General features: G+C 40.5%; 1 protein-coding gene across 1 annotated transcript in view; it reads left to right on the top strand.

Annotated features, from left to right (window-relative positions):
- The window catches only part of Phactr2 (phosphatase and actin regulator 2), a 246680-nt gene that overhangs the window by 168037 nt on the left and 58882 nt on the right, over window positions 1-19761 (top strand). Inside the window, exon 2 of the mRNA XM_035438764.1 lies at window positions 4091-4258. Within this exon, the coding sequence (XP_035294655.1) occupies window positions 4091-4258 (168 nt within the window). The remainder of the gene's footprint in view (window positions 1-4090; window positions 4259-19761) is intronic.

Here is a 19761-nt window from a genome sequence, read left to right on the forward strand (position 1 = left end):
TCATTTATTTTTGACCCATATGGTTACTTTGTACTGAGATTGCTTCGGTTTCTTTTTAAGTTAAAATAAAATCTACATGTGCTCTTTGAAGACTTACCAGTTGGCAAAATGACGAATCTCAATGGTGTGGCCTTATTTCACTAGGAAAATACATAGAGCTATAGTGTGCAAAATTTCCATATTCAGGAAGCCTAGGACTGCATCTCAGAATATGCTATATTTAAAAATGTAGGTCTCTAATATGAACCAGAAGGTAATGATGAACTGGAAAGTAGATCATTGTTGCATGTGATGGTGCACTCCCATAATTCCATCACTTGGGAGGCTGGGGGAAGAGGATTATGAGTTCAAGGCCAACTTGACCTATATAGGAACATAAGTTTTATTACAAGAGAAATAAAAAGGAAAATAGCAGAAACATAGATGAAAATTAACATTGAAAATATCTAGATATGGCCTAGCTTTTTTTTTTCTTCTCTGTCTGTAAATGCAAGCTCTGCTAGGCTGGGATGGAAGGGTTTCAGAATTTTCAAAGGGATTTTTGATGGTAAGTTTATTCAAAAGAAAAAATCACAGAAATATCAGTGGTGCTACTAATTTCCAGGTGTCTGGAGAAGATATTCTGCCCATATTTCTCCAAAGACAGTGGCAATTCTTTCTCATAATGTTTTAAGAGAAGTACCATGGCATTTGTCCAACTGTGCCATCATACAGTTCGTAACAGCAAGGGTGATTTTCAATAAGAGTCTACCAGTTATATGTAAAAAAAGAAAAAAAAACCACAAGGAGATACATTCAGCCAGGGAATACACAAACATGTGCATATACCCCAATTCTGCTAGCACTGGCCTCCACCTTTGGTACTTTAGACAAGGATAGTACTGAAGTCACAATTAAAAAAGACAGTGTCATTCATCCTGTATGCAGTCATGAATTTAACTCTGAGTCAGTTTTCACTCAATAACCATCTCCACCCCCAGTGACCTTGTATCATCAAGGAAATTGCTGCATTTTTTGAACTTTATTTTTATTTACCAGTGCAAAACAGACTAAGCTTGACTGGTTCAAGTGGAAATCACAATTTTTATGGTGTGCAAAGACCCACCAGGTATGTGGTTTGGGTGATGACATTCCCTCTCCAGTGTAAGAAAGTAAGGACTAGATGTTGGTCTGTAGTGATAGAGATGAATTTCAGACGGAAATATCACTTCCTCTATTTGCATGAGTCGGTCCTTTTATATTTTACAATATTCAGTTGCTCAAAACTCATCTTTTCTGTGAGAGCTCAGTATAAAGTCTCATGAAGAAGAAAAAGCACACACATGCTTCCTTCGTGGGCTTGTCCTGTAGTTCACAGTAAGCAATTGAACGGGAGTAGAAGTGAAGATGTCATTCCTCTACTGGGGTTTTCCTCTAACTTAGTGTGCAGACTGCCACCCCCACATCTCTTTCTATTGTGGTGTGGCTGAAAGTGGGGTGAGGGCCACTTGCAGATGCATACAGCCTGTGGTACCTCTGCCTAGGTGGCACCTGGGATCACAAGAAAGAAGAGTTGGAATTACCTACCATATGAATTTGGAAGAAAAATTCATCCAGTACCTAAATGTTGCTTACTATTGATTGATGTTTTTCATTCAGTTTCAAATTTTCTTGGCTGTTGATTTGTCAGGGGATTTTTTAAAAAACCAAAACTTGAACTCTTGGTGTATTATGTCATGAGACTCCACATCTTATTTAAACCTTCTGCTTCCACTGACTTCATCTAACACTTGTCTAGCAAGTAAGCAATGACTGCCAGCTTGCCACTCTTTCACGGAGGTGAAAATCCAAGTTCTCTGCTTACGTTCTTGTTGACACCCATATATGAAGGTCCTCATTAATACTGGGCAGAGCTAGAATTCACACAGGACAGGGTTTCACAAAAGACCCAGTTTCTGAATGGGATAAAAGTCTAGGCTTCACACATAGTCTCCACTGACACTGTGGGGGGATGCTTCCTTACCTGCTTATAGACATGAAGGTCTTCTTGTTTTGTCTTCTGTTAGCAGAACTCTGGCAGAAGTACAAGGATCTTTTCTGGAGGCTCATAAGAGTCAAAGTCTCATTCCTGAATTTAGCTTTTGCTGGCATGCATGATCACAGTTTCCTCTGTGGTGTGTTCGGCCAGAACAGAATAGTTGTGGTCTAAACTTTCTGTCTTCCCAGGTTGTCTTTCTTCTCCTGCCTGATGGCTACAAAGAGCCGGCTTTTGTCTGAACCTCTTTTGGCCCATGCCCACTGGTCTTCCTGGTTTGTTATAGCTATAAGAGTGAGATATGTGGGGAGAAAAATAGAACCTATGGGTCCCGACATCATGTTGTTTATTGGTTTATTGGAGTCTGAGATCTTGGTGTGGTCTGCTTTCTCTCTACTTCACTATCATCTTTTTAAAAAATCTGTAGCTTGCAGGGTTGTTGCTGTTTTTTCAAGTTGTACTTACCAAGAGGAATAGGAGTAAAAATGTCTTCCTTGAAGTGGCAATGCTTGTTGATTGATTTTTGTTATTTCTTGGCCCCTCTCCCAGATATTTTTATTATTAAAGTTTTCAAAAACATACAAAGGATAAAAGCATTTCACTCTATACTCACATATTTACCATGTAACTTCAACAACTGAGCATTTTGCTAGTTGGGTATTTATCCATCTGCTCATTCTATCTGTTCATTTATTTTTGATGGATATCAGCACAATTCACCTATAATCACTTCAGCACATGTATCAGTTAGACTTCACCCTATGAGTTTTCTAAGATTAGTTTTACATAAAGTGAAATGCACAAAAATCATAAAGATGTGTGACAATGAAATCAATATTGGTATAAATTCTGTCTCCCCCAGTTCTCCAACCACTCGGTTAATTCCTACAGTTTTTCTTTCTTTCTTTTTTTTTTATTTTGCCATTGGTTCATTTTGCCTATTTTTAAATTTTATAAAAATAGAACCACACAGTTCATTCTTCCTTCTGTTGCAGCCTTTTCAGCTTGATATTTTTTGAAATGCACTAATGTTGTTTGTATGAGTGGATTTATGCAATGGTTTTAGCAAGAGTACCGGAAAGTGTAGGTCTACCTTATCTTCCCCTAGGGGAAGTCTTTGCTATACAACTTATATTTGTATTTGTTTTTCCCCTTAATATTTTTATGAAAGTTTCCAAAACTTAAGAGGAGATGAAAGACTTGAACCCTCCACGTATCTGCCATCTAGATTCAACACTTAATATTTTGCTGCATTTAACTGATTATGTATTTGTTCATATACCCATTTCATAAAAAAGAATGAGTGCTGTTTTAGTAAATTTAGAAATACCATAGTTTGTTATTGTGGGCTTCTTCTAGGATTTGGAGTTGGGGTGATGTAAGCCATGATTATCGCCTTCTGTTTAGAGCATAGTATGAGGCAAATTCAGAATGTGCCTTTCTTAATGATAAAATATTGAAAGCATATGAAGATAATGTACTGTCACATGCCATAACCATGTTTCCTACATATTTCTTCTCGTTAATGATAACCATCAGTTTATTTGAGGTTAAAAACCTTGCTGTAACAGAAGCACACCATAGTGTTAGCATTATAAAAATAGAGTTTAGCCTCCTGGCACCAAACTTCCTTTTGTGGAGAAGAAACCATGGTTTTCACAGCACTGTGACGGTGAAGTCCTTGTTGAGAATGCTAGACTAGTCTTGGAGGAGCATCCTATTTTGGGAATACTTAAGAGTATTGGATTCCTGCACAAAATATTGATGTATTGTTGCAGATGGGCTCAGCTGTGGTTCACAGGTCTTTATTTGTCTGGCCCTAACTATTATGTAAGTCTTGAACTCCTTTTCTGTTTCCCCAAAATGATTACCTAGGGGGACTATAACTTATGATTGACTGAGTCCCTGATTGATATCAAGGGAGTCCTACCAGCTGCAGAATGGGACAAAGCAGACTTTATGTGAGATTCCAAAAAGAACAGGCAAGGTTGCCATTAACAGTCTAAGAAAAAGACAGATAGTGTTGTTTCAAACTTTTATTGCAGCTTTTCTCTAACTTGGTTTTTCTTTACACAGTTGATGGACTAGACAAAGCCTCCATAGCAAACTCAGATGGCCCCCCAGCAGGTTCCCAGACACCTCCCTTCAAGAGGAAGGGGAAACTGTCCACCATTGGTAAAATCTTCAAGCCTTGGAAATGGAGGAAAAAGAAGACCAGTGACAAATTTAGAGAAACCTCAGCAGGTACGATTGCTCTCCCGGTTGCAAGATGGATAAACTGTTAACATTTCAACCAGTTGAACATTGTATATTTCATGGGATTGTTTTTCTGAAGGAATATGCATTTGTACTTAAAATGAAATCATTCCACTTAAAGGTAAAATAGTTCCACAGTTCTGGCTGTCTCTGGTTTACTCTGACTTCAGCTTTCTAATGTAGCCTGACATTAAAATACATTTTTGTAAATTCATATAGATACTGACATGTGACATAGCAGAGGAAAGTAAAGGTTAGAGGTGGAGAAGGGGTCTGTCACTGTCATGGCTTCAAACACCTATTTCAGTTTTTTTATCACACATAGATAGTCATATACTGTCTGCCTACTGCTCCTAGTAGAGACATATTTGTTGATTAAAACTTTCTTGAACTCCTGATCCTCCTGACCACCCCCTAAGTGTTATGATTATAGATGTGTATCACCACACCTGGCTCAGAACTTCTCTCTCTCTTTTCAAATGTCCTCTTTGTTGTGGTTTTTTTGGGGGGTGGAGGGTCTCAAGACAGGGTTTCTCTGTGTGGCTTTGGAGGCTGTCATAGAACTAGCTCTTGTAGACCAGGCTGGCCTCGAACTCACAGAGATCCACCTGCCTCTGCCTCACGAGAGCTGGGATTAAAGGCATGAGCCATCATCGCTCCACTGTTGTGATTTTTTTCAGAGACAGGTTTAAGTGACTGGATGAAAGGAAGTATTGATGTATTTGTTGTTTAATCTTAAGTTTCCATCATGTCCTTAGAACAAACCAACAATCTCTGTCTTAGAAAAGATGATGGGAAATGATTTTATTGTCACTGACTTTATGGATTTATTGAGCATCTGGAATTACATTGGGTTGGGAGTGATGGCATGCATACCAAACCATTAGAGGGTAAGGTGGGAGAACTTGAGCCTGGGTTGTATAACAAGACCCCATACCAAAGTAAAAGAATGAATGAAAACAGACCCCATATGAGAAAAAAATTAATAAATCAAAAGAAAGTCATTGCTTGGGACTTTTCACATGGACATGTGGGGGAAATTGGTTTTAATTCTAAGCTCAATTTAAACAAATGCTAAGTGTCCTTGGGATTTTGGTTAAGGACAAAAGGCACTTATCTCTTGATAAAAGTTCAGCTTTCTCCATACTTCCTAGCCAAAATTATCCCTTTACCAAAATCCCCCATGTGTGCAAGATCACAGGGCAGATCTGATTGGCTAGGTAAGACTACCCTTGGGTCCTTGAGCTGTGAAACAGAATAGAAAATAGTAGACACAGCACAAGTGTGTGCAACAGCGAAACCAAAGATCCTTAGAGAGAAGTGTCTCTGCTCCACGCTCAGGTAGAAAATTTGAGTATTTGCTGTGTAATGAACAATAATGATACCTGAGAATTGTTCCTAAATAGCCTTGGAAAAGGGAAGTTGTAAAAGCATTCAGGAGTTGACATATGCAGACAGTATGTTTGCGAGTTTATTATGTTTGTTTCTACTGGTTGATATTTGGAAATATCCATAGTGAAAACAAGTAGAAAAATGATAGAGACCTGGATTGGCAGAAGATGGATACTGGACCTCTTCCATGTGTAGGGCCTTCTGGATTAGAAACCAGTGGGAGATGGCAGACAATGTTGTGAGTCAGGACCACTAAGTGATTTTCTTTCTGCCAAATGCTAGATGGCAGAAATCAAACCAGTCTGCCTCTGGGCCTTATTTTCTTTGTTAAAATCAAGGAATTAGATGAGCTGAGTCCTTGGGTGTTTTCTTTCTGATTCTGTTGTTGGACGTCAGGGAGAGTCTTGGCTTTCTAGTTCCTGGGTAGGCGTCTTGTTATCCTTGCTTCTTGTGTGTAGATTGAACCACGTTGCCTTTCTGAAGTGCCTCATCTCATGTATTCCCAAGCATTGTTAGAATCTGGCTCTGCAAGTTACCATGGTTACTCAAGATGGGAGTAATTCTCTGGACTATAACATTAAGATGTTGAGAGGAGAAGATAAGCTTTCAGTTATCTCTGTTGCCCTTTATGTAGATCTGAAGCTACTAGTGTCTCTCCTGAGAGAGGACATCTCCAAAGAATGGCCTCTTCCTGTTTTCCCATTGTTTATTTGAATTATACAATAGTTTTCACCTTCCTTGTATGCTTATTTTAAGCCTTTAATTTCTGTTGAGACCTAAAGAAAGTATCCATGAAGCTTAAACAAAGACAGCAAAAAGGGCTGAGAGTATAGCTCAATTGTAGGGTGCTTGACAGGCACCATACATGAAGCTTTAAGTTCAGTTCTTAGCACTAAAAGTGGGGAGGGGCTTTTTGTTTTCATGTTGAAAAAAACGATGTAACAGAAAAATGGAAATAACCAAGAAAATGTTATCTTCTTTTTTAAAAGCTATTTCAAATAATGAAACCAGGCCATCTTGGCAAAGATCTTCCACACTATCTGGGGCTGGGAAAGAAGGTGAATTTCTTCGGAGCAAAGTAACTCTGCATTGTCAGTTCCTTACAGTCCTAGCCTGATATTTGCTGTGTTCCAAGGTCACCTTTCCCATACCAGGGGCCTATTTAGTTAGCAGTATATAGGCTGTCACATGAATTTCTTAATGCCATTTTCATTGAATGTGGTGGCAGGTAGTTCCTACCTTGGTCTGTTTTAGTGGTCCTGAGCCAACTATGCTTTGGGATGTTCCTTGAAAGCTCAAAGAAACATCTATGAGGCCAATCGAATTTGTACACAGACTTCTAGTTCCTTGCCATTGTTCCTAAGCAGAGATTTACCTGTAGCTCTGACTCATTCTCCAAGCCAGGAGAACACCCCTCTTTCCCATCCATAGTCATGTGTATTTCCATGGCATGACACATTCTGAGAAATATGCCATTAGGCTAGGATAGTATGTGAAGGTCACAGCACACACAAACTGGAGGGACAGTGGTGTCACATGGTTGTTCCTCTCCAACCCCCTTGAATACCATCACTATATCCATCCCATTTCTACTGTGTCTTATCTTGTAAATGAGGCCTTCCTCAGTCTCACCCAAGTTAAAATTGGTTCCATTCCCTCCCTTTAGAATTCAGCATATCATACCAGGCAGTGGTGGTGCACGCCTTTAATCCCAGCACTCGGGAGGCAGAGGCAGGCGGATCTCTGTGAGTTTGAGACCAGCCTGATCTACAAGAGCTAGTTCCAGGACAGCTTCCAAAGCCACAGAGAAATCCTGTCTCGAAAAACCAAACAAACAAAAAAGGATTCAGCATATCATTTCTATTTTTTTCATTTCTGATTATTTCCTCCCCTGTTTTGTTTTAGGGCAAGGGATACAAGTATAGCCTCAGCACCTTTGCTTCCTTGCTGGTTTCTTTCAGTACCAGGGATTAAAACCAGATCCTCCTAGGTGCTATACAGCCACTCTATCACTGAGTTACATCCCCAGCCCTTGGCTTTTTAAACATTTTGTATCTCCCCAAGGTTAGACACACAGGCTGCCCCTCTGTCTAAACACAGTTTATTCCTCGGACTGCTGCATCATTTGTTGCCATCAAAACCAAATGTTTTGAAAATAACCTGCACTCCATCATCTCCCTACACTCAGCCCCCATCTCTAGAGACAGTGCTTCTCAGTGCCACCAGAAGACCCAGGAAATGGGAGCAGGAATGTGCTAAAGCACTGTGCATATGTGCATGGCAGCCTGGGCTCTATAAGAAGACCTTATCTCAAAATACGCGCACACACACACACACAGAGAGAGAGAGAGAGAGAGAGAGAGAGAGAGAGAGAGAGAGAGGGGGGAGGGGAAGGAGGGAGGAGGGAGGAGGGAGGGAGGGAGGGAGGAGGGGGAGGAAGGGAGGGAGGGAGGGAGGGACTTTAGGGGAAATTTCTCCTTTCTAACTTTTGCCCTTATTTAAAAGTAGACTGTGTGCCTAGATAAAGAAAATCAAGGCTTAATCTCCATGAGCACTGCAGTCTCTGCGTGCTGTTAGTAATGGCAAAGGCATGCCTGTTGAGATTGTTAGATAGTGTCATTGTAAGTTGCAGCACTCTAGGAATCAGACTAACTTCGAGCGAGCCATCTGGCAAAAGCTTGAAGTCACTGAAAGTACTCCACAGTACCTAACAATAAGAATCGTTTTTATTGAATGTTCCCTACCACATTCTGCTCCAAGAACTCCATTCAGATTGACTTACTGAGTCATGAGAGCAACCTTACAAAGTTCAAGTGACATGTTACCCACTTCCACTAGCAAGGAGTCTTGGCCCAGGACAGTCAGCCCACTTTCCTCTGGAAATAGGAGTCTGGAAGCAAAAAAGCACCTCAGCCAACACTTTTAAGAGTTTCATTACTTTGTATCCCCTTAAAGTAACTTCCTGCACAGATCAGTGAGGACCAAGCCTGGATAGGTGTCACTAACACATGGGTTTGCCTCATTGGTTAGCTTCTCCTGTAAGACGGATTTAGTCCCAGTCAATTACTTTGGTTCTGCTTGGCTGGCCTGATTTCAAGCAGTGCGTGTTCAGAAACATGGTTGGCAAGGATCAAAATTTTGTTTGGTCCTAGAAAAGCATAATATTCTCTGTAACCATGGAAGCATAATATTGCTGCCTGGGATTATTTTCCATATCTGCAGAAAAGGATGGAAGTGAATGGATTTCTCAGAGATTGGTGCTTGTTAAGGCATGCTCTGGTTGTACAAATACCTGGAAGCCTTTTGAGTCTTACCTTTCTTATTCCACTAAGAAAGTCGATGTGCTGTCATGTAGCACTCATCTCCACACCATATTAGAAGAGCAGGACAGAATCTGCCCTGTTTCCCAAGTTGACTATAGCGAAGCAGAGTTTTGTAAACAAGTAATGGGCACACAGCAGCCAGGTCCACAGATAGGTCCTTGGGCAGCAATTGTGGTCCTTTCAAGGAAGGGTCATTGAACATTTCCATCCATGGTATGCCTGCCACCAGCCAGTCAGTGGTGGCATCATTACAGACTTTAGCCCATTGAGCCTCAACTTCCTTCTCTTTTCACTTACAATCTAGTATGAGGCAGAAAGTAAACGCAAATAAGTATGTAGACGATCAGAAAGTGAGCAGAGAAAAATACACCAAAGAATTGGAAGAGGAATACAAGCGGGAGATCATTAAAATGGAGTGGTCAAGAAGATGTCACTGCCCAGAAAAGTCCTGGAGAAATCCTGTTGAGGAATCCCATGAGTTAGAGTTCATATACACACCCTTCCATCACAGTGTTAACACATGACTCTCATTCTTTATACATCACCATCTCCAACAATTTAACAATCACAATGCTTGACACACATGCAGCTCCTGGCTGTTATCTGCTGCCAGCACTGTATCTAGGAGATGGATATGGGTTAGAGAGAACTGGGCCTGACGACTCCGGGATGACTGTCTCTTCTCCATCTGTGTCCATCACCTGTTGCATGTGTCACAGGAACCCCGTCTGTGAGCTCTCTTCCCCAGTGTGGCCTATTTCTCTAGAACTTCACGATTGTAGTTGGAGTTCCCTTCCATCTCTGGGCATTTCTCTTCATCATTCTTTATTTACATAACTTTTCTACTCCTAGATGTCTTTTGTTTTTTTCTAGTTCAGAGCAAAAGAGGGCATTTTCAACTTCACTCACTTTCTTTTTTAATGAGAAGACTATAATGATGGTTTGGGGGCAGTGAGAGAAATGTAGCAGTCATAGCCAAAAGAAGGCTTCAGTGATCTCCAAACTGTGGTCCTCACAGTTACCATCAGTGTCTTGGGCAGCCCCTCTTGGAAGCATTCCCTGTGAATTGCCCCTGGAAATGGAGCTTTTCCTTGAGCACTGATCTGTGCCAGCTGTGTCAAATCCTCACCCTTCTAGGAAGCACATGGATGGTATTTTGTTTTGTCCAGAAATGTTTTTTTTCCTGCTCTTCCTCTTTGCTGCTGCTATAGGTCAATGAACCTTGAATCCACAGGACAATATATTTATTACCTGTGGCCACCACATTGTGCACCTCTGAGTTCTTAGAACCAAGTATAGCATGGCTTTTGGGAGCACAATTGTGAAAAGGTCCTGATAATATTCATTATCAGTCACTTAATATGTGACCATACCTTTCCAAAGAGGTCATTCATTGGTTTCGTTTTCTTTTGGTGTGTGTGTGTGTGTGTGTGTGTGTGTGTGTGTGTGTGTGTGTGTGTGTGTGTGTGTGCGCGCGCTACAATTTTAAGAATTTTAATATATGAAGAGTTTTGCTCAACCATTTCCAAAGTTAGGATACATCCCTGCCAACTCACTGCTCCACACCCCAAGTCTTCCTCCTGCTGCCTTTTGTAAGTGTGAATCAGCCTCTCCCATAGACTTTGACTATTGTAGGCCAGTTCCTTATTCATTCTAGTTAATGTCTATATGGCTAATGCATTCTTCACAAAACTTGAAAAAAATCTTAAAATTCACACAGAAGCAGGAAAGGCCCCAAATAACTAAAACAATCCTTAGCAGAAAAAACAAATGCTAGAAGTGTCACAATACCTGGTCTCAAATGATAATGGAGGGGGCTGAAGAGGTGACTCGGAAGAAAGAGCATGCACTGCTTCTGCAGCTTGCAGAGGATTAGAGTTTGGTTCCCAGAACCACATCAAGTGGCTGACAACCACCTATAATTCCTGCATCAAAGGATTCAGTGTCTTCTGCTGGCTTCTGCAGGTACCTTCACTCATATGCACATACCCAAGGCGCGTGCGTGTGCGTGTGCGCGCGCGCGCGCGCACACACACACACACACACACACACACACACACACACACACACACACACACCTGCACATGATATTTTTAGAAAAATCTTTCAACTATATTACAGAGCAGTAATAACAAATACCTTGGTGCTCGCACAAAAACAAACTCAAAAGCAAGAAGACCATAAAGAAACCCGTACAGTTTCAACCAGCTAATATTGAACAAGACTGTTTAAAACAAACATTCCAAGCTGGGTGGTGGTGGCTCACACCTTTAATCCCAGCACTCGGGAGGCAGAGGCAGGCAGATCTCTGTGAGTTTGAGACCAGCCTGGTCTACAAGAGCTAGTTCCAGGATAGCCACCAAAGCTACAGAAAAATCCTGTCTCGAAAAACAAAACAAAACAAACAAAACAACAACAACAACAAAAATACATTCCAGAATAGAATGCTGCTTTAACCAGCGGTTCTGGGGAAACTGGGTTTTCATATGTGGAACAAAAAAACTAGATGAATGTCTCTCACCCCTACACAAAACTCAATTCAGAATGGATTAAAGATCTTAATATAAGATCTGAAAATTTGAAACTGCTTAAGGAAAACCTAGGCAAAACACTTCAAGATGCACAGGCATATGCAAAAGTTTTCTGAACATACTCAAACAGCACAGGAAATAATCTCAAAAATTGACAAATGGGACTGCAGGAAATTACAGGGAGCAATCATCAGGGTGAAGAATGGGGGGAACAATCCTTGCCAGCTATACATCAGCTAGGGATTAATAGCCAGGATTTATAAGGAACAACAAAAATCAAACATCCAAACCACAAATGTTCTGAGGGAAAGATGGGATAATGAACTATGTAAACAGTTCTCAAAAGCCAGAATACAAATGTCCAGTAAATACTTGGAAGATGTTCAATATCCTCAGCCATCAGAGAAATGCGAATGATAACTACTTTGAGATTCCACCTTACCCAATCAAAATGGCTACCAAGAAAATGGATATGGGGAAAGAAGAGCCCTTATTCAGTGATGATAAAAATGTAGACTTGCCTAGCAATTACAGAAATAAAAATGTAGGCTCCTCAAAAACAAGCAAACAAACAAACCTGAAGACAGAACTACTATGGTATGGAGCCATACCAGTCATGGGTAAGAGCTCTAAGGAAACACGTCATAAAAACTTACACTTCTGTATTTATAGATACACTATTTACAATAGTCAGTAAGTGGAACCAGCCTACACATTCATCAATAGATCAGTGGATAAAGAAATATGCAGCTTTAGAGAAGAATACCAGACTCCGAAAGACAAAAAACTGTGTGTGTTCTTCCATATGGGAGACCTACATTTTTTCTCTTTTTTAAAATTTAAATTAGAAACAAGCTTCTTTTGCATGTCAATCTCAGTTCCCTCTCCCTCCCCTCCACTCCTGCCCCCCACAAATCCCCTGTCCCAACCCCTTTCTGCTCCCCAGGGAGGGTGAGGTCTTCCATGGGGATCTTCAAAGTCTGTCATATCACTTGGAGCAGGGCCTAGACCCTCCCCATTGTGTCTAGGCTGAGAGAGTATCCCTCTATGTAGAGAGGGCTCCCGAAGTTCATTTGTGTACTAGTGGTAAATACTGATCCACTACCAGTGGCCCCATAGATTGTTCAGACCTCCAAACTGACTTCCTCCTTCAGGGGGTCTGGAACAGTCCTTTGCTGGTTTCCCATCTATCAGTCTGGGGTCCATGAACAACTGCTTATTCAGGTCAGCTGTTTCTGTGGGTTTCTCCAGCCTGGTTTTGACCCCTTTGCTCATCACTCCTCCCTCTCTGCAACTGGATTCCAGGAGTTCAGTTCAGTGTTTAGCTGTGGTGTCTGTTTCTGCTTCCAACAGCTACTGGATGAAGGCACTAGGATGGCATATAAGGTAGTCATCAATCTCATTATCAGAGAAGGGCATTTAAGGTAGCCTCTCTACTATTGCTTAAATTGTTAGTTGGGGTCAACCTTGTAGATCTCTGGATATTTCCCTAGTGCCAGAATTCTTGTCAAACCTACAATGGCTCCCTCCATTATGGTATCTCTTTTCTTGCTCTCCTCCATTCTTCTCCTGACTCCATATTCCTACTCTCTTGTCCTCCTCTCCCCTCCTCCCATACTCCCCATTAGCTTAGGAGATCTTGTCCCTTTCCCCTTCTCCGGGGGACCATGTATGATGTATGTCTCTCTTAGGGTCCTCCTTGTTTCCTAGCTTCTCTGGCGTTGCAGATTGTAGGCTGCTACTTTGCTGTAGATCTAAAGTCCATCTATGAGTGAGTACATACCATTTTTGTCCTTTTGCAACTGGGTTACATCACTCAGGATGGTTTCTTCTAGTTCCATCCATTTACCTGCGAATTTCAAGATTCCATTGCCCCCCCCCCCCGCCGAGTAGTGAGTAGTACTCCATTGTGGGAAACATACATTTAAAATTTTGTATATGTGTGAGTGTGTGCTTGTTGTTCAAAAACTAGAAAGTTTTTGTGGGGGGATCTTAATGGATGTCTGAAATACAGAGAGTAATGGAATACATGCCACAGAAAATCGAAAGTGGGAGAATAACTGGAAGAAGAAATGAAACCAGCTGGAGTTGGGAAAGGGACATGAGAGAGGGCAGTGAGGGAGAAGGACAAATAGGAACAGAGTGTATTGAATATGTGTATGAACATATGTGTATGAAATGTACTGCTTTGTAAATTAACCTAAAATGTTAAAAAGAAAGCAAAACAAAGCCAAGGACACTGTCATTCAGTATTTAATTAGGAGACTGGTAGCTTTCCTTTGGTACAGCCCCTTTGGAGATTGATCAATATATCCTGTAGACAGCCATCTTCTCTTTTTGTTGGTGAGTGGTATTTTATGATATGATTTCATTCTGTGATTTGCCTAGTCACCCACCTGAGGAAGGACATAGTTGGTTTCAGTTGGGAGTAAGTATGGCTGAATCTACTATAAAAATTCTTATGTAAATTTCCATGAGTGAGAGTTTTTACTTTTTAGGGGGAAATACGTAGGAGTCGATCCTAGGTTGAGTGTATTTAACATTAAAACAATTACCAAACATGTTCCAGAGTTTTCCATTTCAGCCAGTAATGTAAGGCAGTTCCAGTTACTCTACATCCTTGTCAGAATTTGATAGTTGTTATTATTTTGTACTATAGTAAGAAAAAAAATAACATATCATTGGGCATGGTGATGCTTGCCTGTGGTCCTCACACACAGAACAATGAGTCAGGAGTATCTATAAAACTGTGGGCCAGCCTGGGCTACAGAGTAAGATTGTGCCACCCATAAATGATCAAATTTACTATGTTAACTATTTTTAAATGTGCAGTCCATTCTTGTCAAGCATTTTTACATGATTATGAAACTAGGTCTCTGTTGTGTAAATTCGGTCCATTTAGCCAATGATATTGGGGTGACTAGTCCTGTGGATGTGGTCTGCTCTGAGTACTAGACCAGATAAGAACTAAGGACAGGGGTAGCACATGTTCTTGGATGTGGAAGGTTTTCTGAGGCCACCGATCAGTGACCTGGTCTGGAGCTTTCCTTGTCCTTGCCTGGTGGACGGAGAGGCAGAAGCGCTGTTTCACTCTGAATCCTTCAGGGTGTTATTTCCATTGCATCCCTTAATAAAGTGACTTCTGTGGATTCTCACTTTAGGTCTCCAACAGTTTCATCTTGCAGAACTGAAGCTCTGCCTGTTCAACAACTATCTCCTGTATTCTGGCTGCCACCCTTTCTGTTTTCTGTAACTTGTCATTGTTGAGATCTCACTGAATTGCTCAGGCTCAGGGTAATCTTGAACCTGAGGGCTTCACTTTAGGTCACAAAAATTTCCTTGTCACATGTTCCACTTTTATAATTTTATGTCATCCATATATAGGTCAGTTTGGGTAGTATTCATGTCAGGTGTGAGGTTTGATATGCATTTCTAGTCATTTCGGTCCTATTTGCTGAATAAAACAATTTTCTCTCTTTTTTTTTCCTTTGAGAGTGGCTTTTATTTTTTATTTTATTTTTTCTTTCTCTCCATTTTTTAATTTATATTAGAAACAAGATTATTTTACATGTCAATCCCAGTTCCCTCTGCCTCCCCTCCTCCCCTGCCCCCCACCCAACTAACACCCTACCTATCCCATACCCTTTCTGCTCCCCAGGGAGAGTGAGGCCTTCCATAGGGGGTCTTCAGAGTCTGTCATATCCTTTGGGATAGGGCCTACGCCTACCTACCCCCTTGTGTCTAGGCTCAGGAAGTATCCTCTATGTGGAATGGGCTCCCAAAGTCAATTCCTATGATAGGGATAAATACTGATATACTAAAAAAGGCCCCATAGATTTCCAAGGTCTCCTCACTGACACCCACGTTCATGGGGTCTGGATCAGTCCCATGCTGGTTTCCCAGCTATCAGTCTGGGAACCAAGAGCTCCCCATTGTTCAGGTCAGCTGTTTCTGTGGGTTTCACCAGCCTGGTGTGGACCCCTTTGCTCATCATTCCTCCTTCTCTGAAACTGGATTTCAGTTCAGTTCAGTGTTTAGCTGTGGGTGTCTGCTTCCACTTCCACCAGCTGCTGGGTGAAGGCTATAGGATAGCATAAAACAATTTTCTCTTGTTGAGTCGTTTTTTGTTTTTTTGTTTTTTTTTCTACAGCTTCAAGAATCCTCTTTGGGAAAGGTCAGCTCTAGCCCTCGGGCTCATTTTTTATGACTCAGTTTGTTTTCTCTCCCCTGAGTTTAAAGACTACTTTATATTTCCTAGAAACATTGCCCTGGTCGGGTGTTGTTTGGAGATACTCCTTCCCAGTCTGCAACTTGCCTTTCCATTTTGTTTCATGGGGCCTTTTATACAGCAAGAGTTCATTTTGGTGGTGCACAGTTTCTCGCTCCACTTCCTGGGTTGTGTTTTCCATGTCATGGACGGACTCTGAGCAATGCTTGATGGAAAGACTTTACCCCACACTGACTTGCTTTTGCACCTTTGCAAAGTTAATTGGCCACATATGTGGAATCTATTTCTGGACTCGCTGTTCTGTTCTCCCAATCTATGCATCTCCTCCTTCACAAATACCAGATTTCCTTCATTACTGTAGCTCTTAAGTCTGAAAATTAGTTAGTGTGGTTTCTCTTAACTGTATTCTTCATTTTACAATTATTTTAACTAGTCTACTTTCTTTGCATTCTCATTTAAATTTTTGAACCAGCTTCTTTATATTCTAAAAATGTCCAGCGGGGGGTTGTTGTTGTTGTTGTTGTTGTTGGAATTGCGTTAACTCTGTACCGACGTTTGGATAGCTTTGATTGACGTCTTTTCTGTGTTGAGTCATCTACTCTGTGAACTGATGTATCTTCCATGTAATCAACTCTTTTATTACTCTCATCAACATCTTGAAGTTTTGAGAAAACCATGTTAAGCTTATAATTATGTGTTTTCTTTTTATTTTTTAGCTATTGCAAATGATATGTATGTCAAATGTTTCTAAATGTCGATTTCCATTGTTAATGAGTCTATAGATATATGATTGTATCATATTCACATTTTGGGAGTACTGTGTGGATAAGCCATCTGTGGATAGAAATGGTTGTATTTCCTTCTTCCTTGTCTGTGTGCCCTTTCCTGCCCCCCCCCAAGCTAACATTTCTGCTCTAATAGGAAGTGAGTGATAGGAGAGGGCATCCTCTCCTGCTTCCCAACCGTGAGGGGAAAATACTCATTAAGTGTGTTTGCTGAAGGCTTATTTTATGTGAACTTTATCAAGCTGAGGAGTTCTTCATATTCCCTGGTTTGCCGAGATATTTATTACATGCAAATAGATATTGGATTTCTTTTTTTTTTTAATCTAAAAAGAAGATTGTTTGTGTGCAAGTTTGTGCATTGTGTGTGTGTGTGTGTGTGTGTGTGTGTGTGTGTGTGTGTGTGTGTGTGTGTTTGGTGCCTACAGAGGCCAGAAGAGAGAATTTGTCCCCTCAGACTGAAGTACAGATAGTTGTGAGCCACAATGTGAGTTCTGGGAATCACACTCAGGCCTTTTAGAAGAGCAACAGCTGCTCTTAACCACTGAACCATCTCTACCCTGATACTGGATATCTTGAATGGTCTTTCTGTATTAATTAATGTGATCACACATGGGCTTTCTTCTTTAAAATATTATTGTATTTGGTTACATTGATATATTTTTAGATATGGAACTGGTTTATTTTCACTCCTGGAATATGACTCCACTGAGTTATTCTCTCTCTCTCTCTCTCTCTCTCTCTCTCTCTCTCTCTCTCTCTCTCTCTCTCTCTGCCAGGATTTTACTGGGAAACTTTTAACTATTGGTGATATTGATCTATACTTTTCTTTTCTTGTGCATGCAACTCTCTGGTTTTAGTATTGGAGTGACACTGATTGCTTAAAGTGAACTGGGAAGTGTCCCTTTCTTTTACTCCTGGAAGGAATTTTATCACACTGGTCCTATGCCTTCTTCCAGTGTTTGGTCAAATTCACCAGTGAAACAGTCAGACAGAAACAGTCTGTCTATTCTCTTTCATTAATAGTAGTAGTGCCATGTGGGTGTTCTCTTTCATCTTAGGTGGGTACTGGCAGGCACTTTGGTGCTTTCAAATGGGAGGCAAAGCAAGGCACTCTCTCAATTCCTTTACTTTTAACTGACTAGCTCTCGTCCTTCAGTAAACTCAGTAGCAAATGCTACCTTTTCAGTGGGATCTGTCTTGGTCATTTCTCCTTTTCTCTAACACTTTGTGTTGTTATTTTTTCAATAGCCTTGATGAGAGGTGATTCACATACCATGTAGTTCACTCATCTAACATTTGCACCGAGTTTTTAGTAATTTTCAAAAGCTGTGTAATCAGCACTACAATCATTCTTAACATTCCGTCACCTTAGAAAGGAATCACATTTCCACTAACACTCCTCCCTCCCGCCTCCCCAGCTCTGTTCTCTGCCTGTCCTTGACATTTCATGTAAATACTTAACAGTAAATGTGCACTATCTTGTGACTGACATTGCCCACTTAGCATGATGCTTTCAAGGCCGTCTTTCTAATAACAAGTACTGGTCTTTTTCCACTGTTGAATGGTTCTCAGTTGTACGGATATAGCGCATTTCATTCACTGGGTGATAGACTTCAGTTGTGTCTACTTTGAGCTTTAACAAATAATACTTAGATGACTTACATGAGATGAACTACTTTTGTATGTAGATCCTTGTGTAGATGCACATTCCCACTTCTCTTGGTTGTTTGTCTATGAATAGTTGAGTCTTATGACAATTTGCTGTTTAACATGTTGAAAAATGATTGCCAACAGAGCCACACCATTTACTTTTCCCTATATATGGTGCAATCCAGTTTGTCTATATCTGACCTACATTTATTATCAGTCTCATTTCATCCTTGACATCATGCAGACTGTGAAGTTATTTCATGATCACTCTTAGTTCTTTGTTTTTCTTACTCTTTAAGCCAAAAATTGTCTTCCAGTAGAGATGTTTTTCTTTTAACTTTTCTTCCAGTCAAAGTCTCATTGTGTAAATATAGTTTGAGCTGGTTTTGAACAATATCTTCTTGCCCACCTGACAAGTTCTGGGATTACAGGCATGCACATCATGCCCGGCTAAGGGCAGGGATTTTCAAGTTTTTCTGGCAAAGATCCTAAGGCTACTAGAATAGTCCTTGGATTCTGTTAGACATTCAGTAAATGTCTGTGGAGTGAATGAATGAAAGCCCTGATCCCATTCCACACACAGAGCATATTCAAATGAACCTTTTTGGTTTGGAATGTTTTGAGGACAGGAATTATACTTAATTTCAAAGCTTTTTTAGGTCATATAACAGATTGCCCAAGAAAGACTGAAGGAAACTTCAAAGGCCATAAGAAATCAAGTGAATATTTCACCAGCTTAATGGGTAATGTTCTTTCATTAATGAATAAAGTATGTAAGCATATATGTGGTGCTAGGTATGGCAATATAAAAGTCATTGCAGAGACTAGTTGTCAAAAAGGAGGTAAGCTGGCATTTTATTTTACTTCAATCTTTTACCTACCTTTGTATGTTGTAACTGAACCTTATCCAACCAAGTGTGTATAAAAAACACTGTGGGTCAAAGAGATAACACATGATAAAATTATCACACATGCTTAAAAAACTTTATTGTTTTCCTAAATATGGGTGATTGTGCTAAAGTAGATTCTTTTTATATCTAATAGATATAAAATACATTATACTTAGTCTTAGTTGTTAACTTGATGAGATGTGGGATCATCATGGAAACAAGCCTCTGGCCATGTCTATGAGAGGTCTTTCACTGGGTTAATGAGCTGAGAAGACCTACCCTAAATGTAAGCAGTACCACTCCTTGGGCTGGGCTTCTGGTCAGGATACGTAGCAGAAAAAAGCTAAGCACTGGCACTCATTGCTCTTTGCTTCCTGACTGAGAACTCAACTGAACAACTGCCTCATGATTCTGCTACCAGGCCTTGCCTGCTATAATAGACTGTCCCTCACACTGAACAATTCCCTCTTTACATTACCTTTGTCAGTTGGGGTATTTTTTCATACTAATAAGAAGAGTAATGGATATAATATATAAGGGAGAATAAGTATTTATTACTCTTTGGGTTTCCCCTCTTGATTTAGTTTTTCTATACATAGGTAAGTTGGAAGAATTAGTAGAGCCTCCCCTTTCATTTACAGACCATGCATTGTTTATGAACTATCTCTTCTAGTGGGAAAACCAACTTATAA

The sequence above is a fragment of the Cricetulus griseus genome, chromosome 2, assembly GCF_003668045.3.
Source record: "Cricetulus griseus strain 17A/GY chromosome 2, alternate assembly CriGri-PICRH-1.0, whole genome shotgun sequence".
NCBI classification, from domain to species: Eukaryota; Metazoa; Chordata; class Mammalia; order Rodentia; family Cricetidae; genus Cricetulus; species Cricetulus griseus.